General features: G+C 54.5%; 1 protein-coding gene across 1 annotated transcript in view; it reads left to right on the forward strand.

Moving 5' to 3' along the window:
* The first annotated feature begins 1,033 nt into the window (after positions 1-1,033).
* SLC7A5 (solute carrier family 7 member 5) overlaps positions 1,034-15,026 on the forward strand; it is a 36,975-nt gene continuing 22,982 nt past the window's right edge. Inside the window, exon 1 of the mRNA XM_016197320.2 lies at positions 1,034-1,583. Within this exon, the coding sequence (XP_016052806.2) occupies positions 1,034-1,583 (550 nt within the window). The remainder of the gene's footprint in view (positions 1,584-15,026) is intronic.

Consider the following 15,026-nt stretch of genomic DNA (forward strand, 5'->3'; position numbering starts at 1 on the left):
CATTGATGTTTCTCTCTCCCCCTCCTTTCCTTTCTCTGAAATCAATAAAGATATATTAAAAAAAAAAAAAAAAAAGAGTAACAGGATAAAGCCCCTTCCCCTGCAGCCCTCCTTTAAATTCCTTGAATTTCCAAGCTAGATTTGGGGGCACAGTTCTCAGGGTGCTCTCTCGGGAATCCCCCATTTTGTCAATTTAACTGAGCTGATGCAAACACCTCATTTCCCAAAGCCTGTGTCACTTCTTCTTAAAGCTGTGTGCCCCTGAACGCCGCTCTGAACACCGTCCTTTGGCAAGGAGATTTCCCTTAGGATAAAATCGGAATTTCTGAGCCCAGGAGTGAGCTCAGGATGTGGCTTCAGCGCTTGCCCCTCTCAGAGCCCTGGCTCACTGGCCCAGTGATTCAGTACCCCAGGGCCCGGGTGGAGTCCGAGCCTCCCGAACCAGCAGGGGCCGGTTCGGATCCTCTTCATACCTCCCAGGTCCCCCCATGAGCAGACTGTGGGGGACTCAGCCCACTGGGGACGGAAGCCCGTGCCCCACCGGGGCTAACCGCCCTCCAGGGAGCAGGCAGGCCTCCTCTGAGCCCCAGGGTCACCCTAAATCCCACCCTCCCAGCGCTTTGGCCCCAGGCCCGCCCAGTTACACAGCGTGTTCCCAGCCTGGGGCAAAGGTGGGGCGCCCCGACAGCCGAGTCGCGTTCGGATCCACAGGGGCGGCGAGGCGCGCGGGGGCGCGCTCGGGGCCACCGCGGGAGTGAGGCTGGGGCCACGTGGGTGCTCCCGCGCTGGGCGCGGGCCAGGGCGCCCCACCCTCGGGACTGCGCGGGGCGGGGCGGGGCGGGGCGGGGCTCCTCCCCCGCGGGGCTGGGGAGCTGCTTCGGGCCGGGTTAAGGAAGGCAGGTGCCGGTTGGCCCGCCCCGGAGGCGGGGCCGGGGACTGGAGCAGAAAAGCCCCGGCTGAGCCGAGGGCGCCTGTAGTTTCTGGTCGGCGGCGCGCGCTCGGTCCCTACGCCGACCCGCGGCCAGGCAGCAGCATGGCGGGCGCCGGCCCCAAGCGGCGCGCGTCCGCGGCCCACGCGGCGGCCGAGGAAGAGGAGCTGCAGGCTCGGGAACGGATGCTGGCGGCGAAGCGGCCGGCGGGCGCCGAGGGCGCGGAGGGCGCGGGGGACGAGGGCGTGGCCCTGCAGCGCAACATCACGCTGCTCAACGGCGTGGCCATCATCGTGGGCACCATCATCGGCTCGGGCATCTTCGTGACACCCACCGGCGTGCTCAAGGAGGCGGGCTCGCCCGGGCTGGCGCTGGTGGTGTGGGCCGTGTGTGGTGTCTTTTCGATCGTGGGGGCGCTCTGTTATGCCGAACTGGGGACCACCATCTCCAAATCGGGCGGCGACTATGCCTACATGCTCGAGGTCTACGGCTCGCTGCCCGCCTTCCTCAAGCTCTGGATTGAGCTGCTCATCATCAGGCCCTCGTCGCAGTACATCGTGGCGCTCGTCTTTGCCACCTACCTGCTCAAGCCGCTCTTCCCTTCCTGCCCCGTGCCCGAGGAGGCCGCCAAGCTCGTGGCCTGCCTCTGCGTGCGTAAGTACCCGCGCGGGACCCGGGCCATCCCTTATCCCTAGCGCATCCCCGGGCCCCTGGCCACCTTCACCTCCCCGTGTCGTTTCGCTCCCCCAGGCCAGCCTCGCGGCTCTAGGGTCAGGTCTGGAGCCCACGTGCGTCTCATTCATTCGGTTACGCGTCGCCTCCGGAATTCCGCTGCGACAGACTGCGGGGTCCCTGCGCCCAGCCTCTTGTGGGCGGTTCACTTCCCCACCTGGTCCACTCAGATCCGGTGGAGCTGAGCAATATTCTCTTTCTCTTGCAAGGCCCACGTGGAGTGAAACGCGAATTTCCTGTTTGAGCTCCCCAGTGCTGTTTATGGAGACAGAATGCGTTTTAAAGATTTTCTTCATTCATTTCTTCTCTGCAAACTAGCTTATCAGGAATGAGCTGAGGCTGACTCATACAAAAAAACATAGTAATAAAATTCTGTGTCGGCAGCCGTGTTGAATCCCCTAAAGATTGCCTTCAGTAGTAAAAGAAGGGTGCTTGACTGTAGATTAAATCTGTGTGTATTGGGGTGGGTTTGGGGACCCCAAATTGTGCTGACAGCCACTGGCCATAGTCCTAATGTTGATGGGCACTGTGTTAGTGTATTGGTAGGTGTGGTCCTAGTATGTTGGTGGGCATGTTCCAGGTGTGTTGGTGGACACATGTTATATAAAATTTCCTGGGGGCCAAAGAAAGGCTGACAATATCATTACATTGAGAGTTTATTAAGGAAACTTATATAGGAGGCACACCTTGGGCATTGGCAAGATGACATGGCACTAAAGAATTACGTAGGACAGGGCAGGGTGAAAAGGGGTCCTGGGGTGTGACCTGCCCCAGATAAGTCGAAAACACTTTATTACATACTGGCCCAAATCTAGCTGGATCTAGCATGAAGGTCCAGCAGTGGTCAGGCTGCGGGTCCCTGTCATGGAACAGTCTCTCCTCCACACTATGGTGTTAGTATGTTGATGGGCATGGTCCTGGTACGTTGGTAGGCATGTGCCTGGTATGTTCTTCACCAAGGAGTGAACCAGGTCGGAGAAAATTGCTGCTTTGCAAAACAGTTTTCTTATGGGATTTCAGGAAAAAAATTATTTGTACCAAATGTAATGTGATTTTCTTTTTGGCTGTTGGCAGTTTTTCCACCTACCCCTTGGCCAACCTCTAGAGAGGCTTGCAAGATGGAAGGTAAGTGTCCTGCTTTCAGAGCTGCCACCCTGAGGATTTGCCTGAATCTCAGTCATGCATATAAGTACAGAGATAGCAGGGTACATTCATTGTTTCAGGTCCTAGCTGTGAAACTCAGGAACTGTGCGGCTACTTGAAGTGGCTGCTGCCTGGCCATGCCTGCTGGCCTTGTTGGAGTGTGTGGACGGAACTGGGGCAGGTATTTTAGAACTTTGAGACACACTCTGGAAAGTGGCGTATCCAGAAGGCAGAACTCAGCGCAGCTCTGTTTGACTGCCGGCGCTTTCCTGAGACCCTGACAGGCAGGCAGTCACACTGGGTGAAGGGACAGTATTTGCCTTTTGAGGGGGGTCTCAGTGATATGGATCTCAGCTTTAAAAACTTTGATCTAAATCTAGGGATAGTTGTAGCAATAGTCTGTGTTGTCTGAGAATAGGAAAACCTCTTGCTTCTGATGGTCTTTGAGATGAGAGTTTTATGGGATGATGCATCGGGGCTGGCTAAGGAAAAGCCCCTCTAAACGCAAGATGACTTTGTTGGGTTGTTTTTTCATTAGGAGAATTTTAATTGTCCAATTTTCATCATTTCTAGATACGATATAATGTTTGGGCCCAGTAGTACGTAATGAAACAGTATCTTTAAAGGGCCCCCCTCTCTAGTCTTTAAAAAAATGGATCCCTACTGCCCTAGCCGGTTTGGCTCAGTGGTTAGAATGCTGACCCTCTGACTGAAGGGTCCCAGGTTTGATTCTGGCCAAGGGCACATACCTTGGTTGCAGGCTCCATCCCTGGCCCTGACTCTGACTGGGCCCTTGCAGGAGGCAACCAATCGATGTGTCTGTCACGTCAGTGTTTCTCTCTCTCTCCTCTCTCTCTTTCTCTCTCCCTGTCTCCCACTCTCTCTGAAAAGCAATGGAAAAAATATCTTCAGGTGAGAATTAAACAAATAAAAATTTAAAAAAATAAATAAAAATGGAACCCTTACTTTTTTAAACTTCTGGGTTTACACAGGTAAATCCTTAGATAGATTCTAGAGGGCTGCAGTGGATATGTTCTGGCCAGCGCTCCAGGTCACTTCTGTTCTGGCATTGCCAGCCCAGTGGGGCAGGTTATGCCAATAGCACCCCTTTCGGTAGGGGTGAGGGTGGCCTTTTCCATGTGTTGATTGGCTTTCGTAGCTCTTTCTTTGAACCTCCTGTGTGAGTGTGTGATACATGTGTGTACGTGTGTGACTTTTTCTGATGGAAAGAATTTTCAGTAACACAGAGGTGTGTGCCATTTGCAAGAGCAAGTGCTAGCCTAAAGCCTTGCTGGGTCTGGAAACGGACACGGACTTGTCCAAGGCTGAGAGAACTCAGCCTGCTGGACTGGCTTGGCTTTTCTCACCTCATACAGTCAAACCTCTGTTCTTGAACGTCTCCCATCTCCAGCCCTGGTCAGGGTGAGTGCAGGAGGCAACCAATTGCTGTGCCTCTCACATCAATGTTTCTCTCTCTCCCTCTCTCTCCCCCTTCCACTCTCTCTGAAAACCAATGGAAAAAATATCCTCAGGTGAAAAAGAAGAGAAAGGGTGCTCTGTTTGCACCACTTTCTTCCCAGACCCTATCCCTGTGGGTGTGTGCCCCAGGGTGGCTTTCAGTGCTGGTGCTTTAGGAAAGGGCCCTGGGGCCGCTCTTTCCGGTGATGTCGTGGGTTCTGGAGCAGTTTTCATTTTCCAGGTCGATCTTTTCAGTCCCCTGGGCTCACCCCACAGCAGTTTCTTTCTGCTTGTTAAAAAGTTGCGCTGTGAAGTGGGTTGCCTTTGATGCTTAGAATGATCCTGGGGACAGTATAAATGGGGAAAGAATTCCCTTTTCTTGTAGATCTGACAAAGAAATGACGAGATGGGCCCTCTTTGATAGCATGGCTAGGCTATTTTCACTTTTTTAATGAGTCAAAAAGGTGAAGAGCTAGCTCCGTAACTCCTTCTTGACGGCCATGTGGAATTTGATATAAGACAGGTTTACATGGGTCATTTATTGCTTAATGAAAACTTGTTAGTGGTTGCTGAAATCAGGTGAGTGTGGGATCTGCGTGTGACGGTCTTTCGGGTTGGAGTTGAGTCCTCGCCAGCAAGGTTTGCCTTGGACTGTTTATCCTTCCTGGGCCACTTTCTTCATAAAATGTCTGGAGAGGCCCCAGCTGGGGGCTCATGAGGGCCAGCCCAGGACAGAGTCTTGTATGTGAGGGCCCCTGTGGTTCGGAAAGACAGCGGTGGCCTCAATTGGTCCTTTATCTCCAGGGAGAACCTCTTGGAAGAAGGGATCTAAATGGGTCCCCTTCTCCCTTTGCTGAGTTGTGAAAAAGACTTGGAGCCCATCTGAGCCGTGGTCGCTCCTAGCCAGGATGCATAGGTGTCAGGGAAGTGGCTCCGGCACACCACTGGTTGCCTGCTCTCTTCTTCCCACTCCTAGTGGGGGGAGGGTGGGACCATGCCTGCTGGGACAGCCCCCACACTTGGACTTGCTAGTTACTTGCAGCACTCAGGTTGGTCTGCTGGTGACTGAGAATGGGACTCCCGGTCACTGGGTCCCCTTCCTGCGTGGTGGCCCTTCGTGAGGTCTGAAGAGCACTTTCTGCCTTCTCTTGTAATGAGACAAATTGGCCAGGGCTCCCCTAGACTGAGTTAGGGGCCCCCACCACGACCCTTACTTGGGCAGATACGCATGGTGTGGGGTTGCGGGGGGTCCTCAGCTGTTGTTCCTCTGGGGACCCGTGGCCTGAAATATTTTCCACCTGGTGTCAGGTAAAGAGCCTACGCTATGCACGTGGACAGACCTGGCTTCTGTTTTGAGAAATTCACTGGGACTTCCAAGCCTCAGTTTACACATATGTGAAATGGGGATTTGTCACAGCCCTGCCTGGGTGTTTTTGAGGACTCGAGGTCATGGTGTATTTAACAATGGCACATGGGGACCCAGTCACACAGTGGTTGTGACTTACGCTCCACGCTGCCCTCTGTCTGATGTTCACCTATAACATTTCGAGCTGCCCTAGAACTTGCTCTTTTCTGGTTTAGACAAAAGGAGGAAGTAGAGAGGGTGGAGAGGAGGGGAAAGCTGCAGGTGCCTGCCAGCGCTTCCCACTGGGGTCTGAGCTGACGAGATGCCCATCGCACAGGCGTCAGCCCCACTGGCCTCAAGGGCTTGGGGGGGGGGGATGCTAACCTGCTGTCACCTCCTCTCCAGGTAGGGGTGAAGGGCATAGATGAGGTGCAGGTTTGGTGCCTGTGGGGTAAGCCATGGCTAGCTGACTTGCAGAGCAGCTGGTCAGTTGGAGTGATGACCAGAGTAGCGGGGGAGACCGTAACAGCCCCCTCTAGCCCCCAGTCTTCTAGCTGCCTGGCTCGTTTCCATCAGTGCCAGGCAGTGACCCTGCTTCTGGGACCCCATACAACATGTCCACCACTGTATCCCTTGGACTCCAACCAGGCCTGTCACAGTGAGGCCTGGTTTGGGGTGTCTGGCTGCCTGCCAGCCGCCAGGGCTAAGCTCCTTGATGTGTGAGGCAAGACTTCTGGGTGTTTTGAAGGAGCCGGCAGCCCCAGAATCGCAAGCCGTGAGCTCAGTGCAGACGACAGCCCAGTAATTAGCACTGAAATCCGACTTGCCTGTCAGACATGAAAGTGGTCCGGCTGCTGGAGAGAGTCAGGCGGAGTCACGGGACTGGGGCCGAGTCATGTCTGGTCCTTCACAGAAGCCTTAGACCCCCAGGGAGGTGGGAGATGCCGGTGAACATTTCTAACTCTTTTCCCCTGGGTCACAGCCCCTTTGATAATCCCATGGAATGTGCGGGCTCTGCCCAGAACTGTGTACCAGGCACTTTTACTCCAAATTGTGTGGTCATAGGATGTTCAGGTGCCCTAAGGCCCTGGCCCGGGTCAGGAGCCACTCCTAGCCCCAAGAGGGGCCCTGATCAGGGCAGAAACAGATCTGACATTTTCTAGCCAGTGTACTCAGATTCCTTTCTTCCCTCATGCTCTGTGCCTCAGCCTATGAAATCAGTGTTGTCATTCCCATTTTACAGGTGGGGAAACTGAGGCAGAGGTGGGTGGGGAGTGCAGGCTGTGCATCCTCCATGCTGAACTGCCATTTGTCATCAGCCATGTGGGGACACACAACCTAGTCTATGGTGAGGATGGAGGGCACCAGGAGTCTAGAATGGTGTTGGATCCCATGTCCAGGCATCTGGTTGGCCAGGGCAAGGACACATGGATCTGAGGTTTGGCCATATCCCAGGTTCCTGGGAAGTGCTTCTCCCCCTGTCTGTGGGAATGCCAGACTCCTAATATACTTTTTATCTTTCCATGGAAATCACATTGCAAATGAGCTTCTAGGGCAAGGTGGGCCAATAGCCACCCCCTGGGTTCCAGCTGCCCAGAGGCCATGGGCCCTGTCCTGTGGCCACACTGGCTTCCAGTTCCTGTCCCCTCCTTCCATGACTCACAGCAGGTGCTGGGGACTACAGGGCGCCATGTGATTCTACACCCCCCAGTCAGTGTCACCTCCCCAGGCTATTGTCTGGATTGTGGCCAGGGGAGTTGCCCAGAGTGCACCTGTTCCCACCCCAGGCTTTGGCCCATCCTGTCCCCACTAACAGAACTACTGCCGAGTCCAGCAGTTTTTTGGCTCTAATGGTTGGGGTCCTGTCTACATCATGGCAGGAGTACCCCACCCAGCTCTTTCCTTGATCCCGACAGGATGCTGAATTCTTGCTCTTGCTCTGCAGAATGGGCTATCCCACGCAGGGCATTTCTCTCTGTCAAGCCCACCCCTCCTCCCAGTGGATTTTGCCTGCTGTGTGAAGAATTAGCACTGACTTCCCATTCAGGATCTGGGAGCATGATACACGCAACCTGATCCGTGCTCTGAGTCACTCTGACCTTGATTGCTGGCTGACATCTGTCGATGCTGAGACCTGATCATCTATAAGTCACTCAAAGAGTAGCTGATACGGACCTGAGGCCACTCCCCCATAAAAATGAGCCCCATGGCCCACTTTGACCCCATGGCCAGCACAGCACTTTGTCCCTGTCTGCGTGAGTTGCCCGAGACCAGCACAGGATTCGGCCCTCTACACTCACACAGGCTGCAGGCTGTGTCTTCATTTGGTTCCCTTCTAGGGGAACCTATCAGCCTGACTAGCTGGAAGTCCAGGGCCACTGCAGAAGGCCTAAGTGGGGCCCTGGCTCTGTCTCTCAAGCTCTTTGGGTCCTTGGGCTATGGGGCACGGGCCAGGTGCTTGGCTTGTCTGGGCCTGTGTTTCAGAGCCCAGAGCAGGGCAGGGGTGTGTGTGTGGGGGGGGGGGGGGGGAGTTGTGCCTGCAGAGGGTGTGTGAGTCAGACATCCCATCCCTGCAAGGGTCAGGTGTCAGAGGGACTGTCAGGAATTAAACATGACAGAGCAGATGTGTCTGGTGAGGGGAACAGTGGACACCCTGGGAGACCAGAGACTATGGCTTCTCCAAGTGCAGAGAGGAGGCTGCAGGTACTCTTGAGTGAAGCAGGGGGGGGAAGGTGGGGCCTGGCGGGAGCTGCTTCTGGTGGGTACCCTATGCAGTTGCACCTGTGCCTTATGGTTCTGAGGGCATTGAGACCTTAGAGCTGAGGGAAAGGACTGGAGGTGGGTGTGGGGTGAGGGTGGCAAGTTCAGAATGTTTTCCCTCATGCCAGCCTGTCCCGGGAGGGGCTGTCTGCTGGCTGGGTCTGAGGAAGTCCAAGTTCAGGGGTCTGGGGAAGGAGAGAAGCCAAACCAGAGTTTGATTAATGAGCATTTTGTTTTGATGGATTGGTGGGGGCAGGCTGTTCAGCTCAGAGGGAATGTGAAGGTCTGTGTCTGGCCTGGTCATAGGTAAAGGGGGGCATCCTGTGTGTCCTGTAGTGGTAGAGGGAGGGGCTCCTTTGCAGTGAGCTCAATCCAGAACATGAGGGAAGAGGCTCTGAGCCTTCACTGTTTTCCAGGATGGCAGGGCTTGTTGAAGTCCAGCGTTGTCGGGTCCATGTGAAGACCCTGTACCGGGGTGCTGGGTCGTGATCTGTGGGGGCAGAATGGGGACTGGGCCCTGTTCTGGGGTGGCCTTACCCAGTAGGAGGGAGACATGTAAACACACGTTCTATAGCTTTTTCAGGCCCTGTGTCTACAGGGCACATGCAGGCAGGATAGCTGGGGTGGGGCTGGCCTGCAGCCCAGAGTACTTGGGGCAGGCACTCATGGGCACTACTCTCTGCAAGTCCCACCCGAAACCTTCCACCCAGAGAGCAGCAGCCACCTGCCCAAGACTCCACTCGGTAACAACAGCCTGGTTCAAACGTGTGGGACAGAGTCCCCCACACACCCACCCCCTCGTCTTTGAAGGTGCCCAGTAGACTTGCACCTCAGGCGTGCTCGTGTTGGGTAGGGCCCTATGGGATTTGCCCCCATTAATGAGTCTCAGCCCTGGCTGCACCTTGGAGTCACCTGACTGGAACTGATGCCCATGTCCCCTCTAAGACCTAGCAAAGAAGCACAGTGCAGGTCAGGGAGCTATGGTGGAGCTTCTCATGGGCAGCTAGGGTTGAAGATCCTGGTTAGTGGCCACAACATGGGAGTGGGACTTCGGAGACCTGCTCTGTGACTGCTGTGTGATTTTTCAGCATGTTGGACAGCCTCTCTGAACTCTCTTTACTCCAATTATCAAACGGGGGTTGAATACTACACATGTCCACTCACCTTTCAGGTACAGTGACTGCAGAATGTTTACTCTCCTTTTTCTTTATTTGCATAACTGCTGGAGGAACAGGGTCAGGGAGGGGAACTCCCTGGGATTTCTTACTCAGGGAGCAGGCATCCCTCCTGTCAGTCCTGGCTGTTCTTTGGTTTAGGTGGGGCCCTTTGGGAACCTCCCTGTGCTCCAGGACTCTTATTTCCAAAAAGCCCAGTGAAGAGAGAAGTTGCTATTTGTGGGGTTTCCTGCTTACCCCCAGACTTAGGGTGTCGGCAGATTTTAGAATTGACTAATCTGCCTTTCTGGCGTGTTTTGAAATGAACTGTCAGCCTTGTTCCAGATGCTCGCTGACACCTCCACCCTGGGCTATGGTGAATTCTGTGTGGTCGGGCATAACTCAGTCCTGGTTAAAAATGGAAAAAATGCAGAAACATATTTTGTTCTTGGGCTGGACACAGGCAATTTGAAAATGTGATGCTGTCCTATTAGTAATGTATTTTTGCAGAAATCAGTGAATGGAGTTGGGGAGGGGCTTGAGGCCAGTGTGCCCCCTGGGACTCCAAATTCCATGTCCTGCCTCTCCCTCGGGTGGCAGCCTCTTGAATTGGAGCACTTCCCTTTGATCCTGGGAAGACTGGGGTCCCACCTGAACAACTCCCTGCTCCTGGGAATTGCTTCATTTTCCCTGTGGCCAGCAGGGGGTATGAGGTCTGAAGCCATGGTTGACCTGAGCTGCTCAGTGACCTAGTACATCCTGGAAGTGAGGCCACATGGTTTGGGTTGTCAGGTCACACACATTTGTTTCCTTGGGGCCCAGTAAAGGTGACTTGTGCATCAGGAAGTTACCCCCTGGTTCTCTAAGTGCGGTCCCCAGACCAACAGCTTCAGCATTCCTAGGTCAGAAAGGCAGATTCTCAGGCCCCAGCGGGACTGACACACCCTGGAGTGAGACCCAGTCTGTCATTAGGAGGGATGAAAGTGTTAAGGCAAGAAATGAAGAAATGGTGGGAGGGAAAAGGTGGGGCTAACTGTGCGGAGGAGCCCCCACGAAGCCCAGAGGACTTCTGGACTTCCAGGGTCCAGGGAGGAGGGTGCTGATAAGCTACATTTCTGTTGAGTGCCCACCAAACCTTGGGTCCCCGTGTGTGTCAGGTAGATTTGGATGAACAAGGCAAAGGCATGACAAGAACCCATGGAGTGACTAGATACCCCTTCAGTGGTCACCCTGTTGGTGGCAGCTCTTCCAGTCACCTGGGTCACACCATCCTGTATGTGGTCACTGGCTGTTGTCCTAGGAGCCAGCCCACCTGTAGCCAGGGTCCAGATGCCCCGTGAGTGCCGAGATGTCTGACAGGTGGGGGTCCAGCTGCAAGTCAGCAGGCTGGCTGGCTGCCCGAGCTTGGGTCTCGGACCAGCCCTCAGTCGCAGTGGTTAGCAGGCACTGCTCTCTGGCCTGGTGCCAGCTGCTGCCCCGAATAAGCCTGGGAGACCAGGCTGGATGAGCTTTCTGGAACTGGCACAGCCTGCTGGCCACTTCCTTTTTATCTCAGAGCCTGTGGCAGAGCTCTGGGTCAAACGATAGTCATTTGCCTGGCATCTCAGATAGTTTCCAACAGCTGGACCCCACCTGTGTGACACAGCATTGCTCATAGGTCTCAGACTTGCCTTTGCCTCAAGAATTGGCCCTTTTTATCAAGGACCCGAAAACCTTGTGTAGAAAGCACCACCCAGATGGGGAAACAGAGTGGGGTGTCTCGTCACACTGGTGGGTGGAGACTCCCCAGAATACACCATGCTCAGGGTTAGGGAGAGTCCCAGAGGGGCTACCCAATGGCGTCCTGAGAAATAACAGATTGAGGGGAGGAGCCGCTCTGTGTCCTTCGCTCTTGTGGCCCTCAGGGGATACGGTGCCCTTGCAGTCTGCAGATGACTGATCTGAACCAAGTCACCTAATCAGGCCAGCACTTGAGTTGGACCTTACAGCTGGGCTCTGAGATCCCCTGAGGCCAGAGGGTGAGAGCAGGAGGCCCAGCTGAGGGATCTTTCTTCACTGGACAGCGCTTTCAGTCCTTGAGGCGTACCCGACATGAAGATGGGGGTACAAGTGGAGCCACCATGGAAGGACAGGAGCCCCTTAGCAGAGGGATGGTGACTTTGCAGCATAGCCCTGGGATCCCGGCTCCTTTGCCAAGGTTGAGCTGGGTGCCCCTGCCAGCCAGCTAGGTGGGTTATGTTATAGCCGGGCGAGGAAGGGACTAATGAGGAAGGACTGTGGAATGAGCCATCTGCACAGAGCCTAGAGCCACCTCCCCTCTGGGGGGCACTGGGCTTTATCTCCTTCGCCTCAGCTGCAATGAGCACAGCCATGCTTGTCTGGGGGTGCTGGCTCAGGGAACCCTGGAGATGGCTGGCTTCTAGTGAAGGTGCCCTCCTGATAGCCACCCACCTTTATCAGCCTGCTGGTGGGCCTGTGCCCTGGTGAACCCCACTCTCTCCCTAACTGCAGTACAAGTACTTTCTCCTAATCTCCCTTCCTGGAGGGGCTGCAGCTGCAAGTCAGTATTCCTGGTGACAACAGCAGCAAACCCTCTTACATCTCTGTACACCCAGAACCTCCCAATCTGCCCATCAGCCCCTCCTGCAGGTGTGGGAACTAAGGCTCAGAGGAGTCAGGCATCTTGTCCAGCTGGTGGAGTTTAAAGCAGGGCAGCTGGGCCGCAAACCCAGTCCACCAACTCCTCTGAGGACTGCTTTTGTTAAGGTTAAAAGATACTGAGTCCTGATGGAGTCGCCTATTAAGATTATATTTTGTTTTGAAATTTTTTAAAAAGGAACACTATGAGAACAATAAAGTGCCTGTTTACTCAACAGCCAAAGTCAATGAAAATGAAAATTTCATCATGTGTTTTGGTTCTTTTTACGAAGAAATAAATATTATATAAAGTCCCCTTTGTCCTGTGATCTGGTCCCTTCCCCTTCTAGACTGTGGGCCACCAGCCCATTGCCTGTCCACAGTCTGGACATGTTTAATGTCTCGAGATGGTACTGCACTGAGGGAGGGAGCCTCAGGGCAGGGGGCTCTGATACCTGCTGGGCAGGGCTCGGCACAATTTGGCCGGGAACAGCTGGGTTGGATCTTGGAATGGGCAGGGGTGCGCCTTTTGTTACCAATGGAGGGGCTTTGGGGTGTCAGAGGAGTGGCCTCTGTCCCACCCTAGTGACAGCTAAGACCCCCTCGGTGTCAGTGTCCAATAGGATAGCCCACAGACTGGGGGCTCTGGGCAAGCTGTCTCCCCTGGAGCTTCAGAGTCCTCATTTGTGAAAGGGAGAGCTGCCCCTGCTCCCCAAGGAATGGGAGGGCGGCAGAGGGTGAGTTGAGCAGAGGATTCAGCCAGAGCTGGCTGTGCTTGGTGCTGGCAGCACTGCTCTGGTTTCTGAAGCAGGGTCCAAGTGCCCACTGTGAAGAGAGGACCAGCTCGTTTGAGGGCTGGTGGCAGCAGAAAAGCTGCCTCAGGAATCGAAGGGCTTGCCCCCGCCCCCCCCCCGCCCCCCCCCCCCCACACTTCCCTGGGACATGAATGGAGGGTGATGCAATCTGCCGGCCTCTTGCTGCAGCCGGAAGGCTGTGTGTGTACTTGGGAGGAGGAGCCTGAGGCACTTTAGGATTGTGTTGCCGGGAGGGAGTGGCTCAGCGGTTGAGCATCTACCTAGGATCCAGGCCAGCGGGGTTCGAGTCCCTGTCAGTGCACATGCCCAGGTTCCGGGCTCGATCCCCAGTCGGGGGGCGTGCAGGAGGCGGCCAATCAGTGACTCTCTCATCATTGATGTTTCTATCTCTCTCTCTCCCTCTCCCTTCCTCTCTGAAATCAATGAAGATATTAAAAAAAAAAAAAAAAAGGATTGTCTTTCACTTACAAGGGAAGGGGAAGCTGACTCAGAAAAGCCTTAGGATCCTCGGGCAGTAATGAACAGATTAGAATCTGGCCTTGCCCTCCAGGGCCCCTCCATCCTGGATCCCAGACACTGGGCAGATTGAACCTGAGAACACTAATCTGGAAGCCCAAGAAAAGGGAATTCCACTACCACTCTCCCCTCCCCACCCTGCACTGTCAGCCCTATGGGGGATGTCAGAGGGCCCCAGAGACCTGGATCTCAGTCCAGGGTCTCCCTCAACCACCTTGGACAGGGGGTTTCTATGAGCCTGAGAATGTCAGTGCTGACCTGCTTAGTACAGGACAGCTCTCTGCCCATTGGTCCTGAGGGCCAGGACTGAGCATGTGTCCACCCCAGAGCCACACAATGAAGGCCACGGGGGCTGTTTGCCTCATGCACGCATCGGCCCTCTCCTCCAAGCCTTTTGGTTCCTGCTTCAAGAGGTGGCGTCAGAACTGTGACACAGACACTTTTGTCATGAGCCCCATGCCCTCATGGCCTCATTTAAACTCCCACCACCCTGGGGCAGCTCATCTTACGAGCCTCTGACAGGTGTCTAGAAGCCACCTGTAAGGGCCACGCCAGGACCGAATGTCACCCTTGGCTGTCATACCTGGTACATGGGGACTTCTGAGTATTTCAGTTTAGGAATAGCAGCCTAAAGCAAATACTTTCAAAACAGTTTTAGCCTGAACTTTCTCTGCATAACATACAGTCCCTCAACCAATGCATTAGCCAGAGTCGAGAGCAGTGAGGGAAAAATGAGGGTGAGGGTGCTTTTAAGATCAGTTAATTTCCAAGAGAGATAGGCAGAGCAGTGAGGCTCTAATCCTATCCAGAGCACACTGGGAAGATTTTCCTGTTTTCCTTCTACCTGAACTAGTGGCTCTCATCCCGTTAATTAGCGTGGATTTATCTCTTTGGGGCCTAATCCTCAAATAGTAAAATCACATGTAATTACTCGAGCTGGGGAAAGATGCCACCTGGGGTCCCCCCGCCCGGGTTAGTTCTGTCTGGAAAAGAGAAAGGATGAGCCTTCTTACCTTACCGAAGCCTTCTGAGCAAGTGATGGGTATGCAGGAAAGAGGCCCTTCCCATAGGCCCTGGCCATGCTGGTTAATGTTTAATGACCAGCCCTCCAATAAAAAATGGCCCCCCGTCTGTGCCTCTGCTAATTCCTGGTGTAAATGCTCCCCGGGCAGCTGGTTTCTAGCACATGTGCATGTGTGTGGGGAGCTGGGATGAGAGCCTGGCGCGCTCACCTGCGAGCAGAGCGCCTCAGCAGCATAGAGACCTGAGTGCATGGACGAGTTAGAAATAGGGAAGTAGGAAGGGATCCGTGTTGAGTTTTTTTTGTCTTTGTTTTAGTATAATTTTCATTCATTGTAAGCTTATGGAGTGGCTGTGTTAACAGCCATCTCTCAAGATCCCTAAACACTTAGTGGCGCTCGTGAGTGTGTGTATATCTCAACCCTCCACCCCTCCCTCAGCACAGGGCTGGGGTCCTACAGGCACCGGGCAGTGCCTGCTGAGTGCATTTGTTGAGCGTGACTGAGCTGCCACCATA

Source organism: Miniopterus natalensis, chromosome 18 (genome assembly GCF_054644295.1).
Source record: "Miniopterus natalensis isolate mMinNat1 chromosome 18, mMinNat1.hap1, whole genome shotgun sequence".
Taxonomy (NCBI): Eukaryota; Metazoa; Chordata; class Mammalia; order Chiroptera; family Miniopteridae; genus Miniopterus; species Miniopterus natalensis.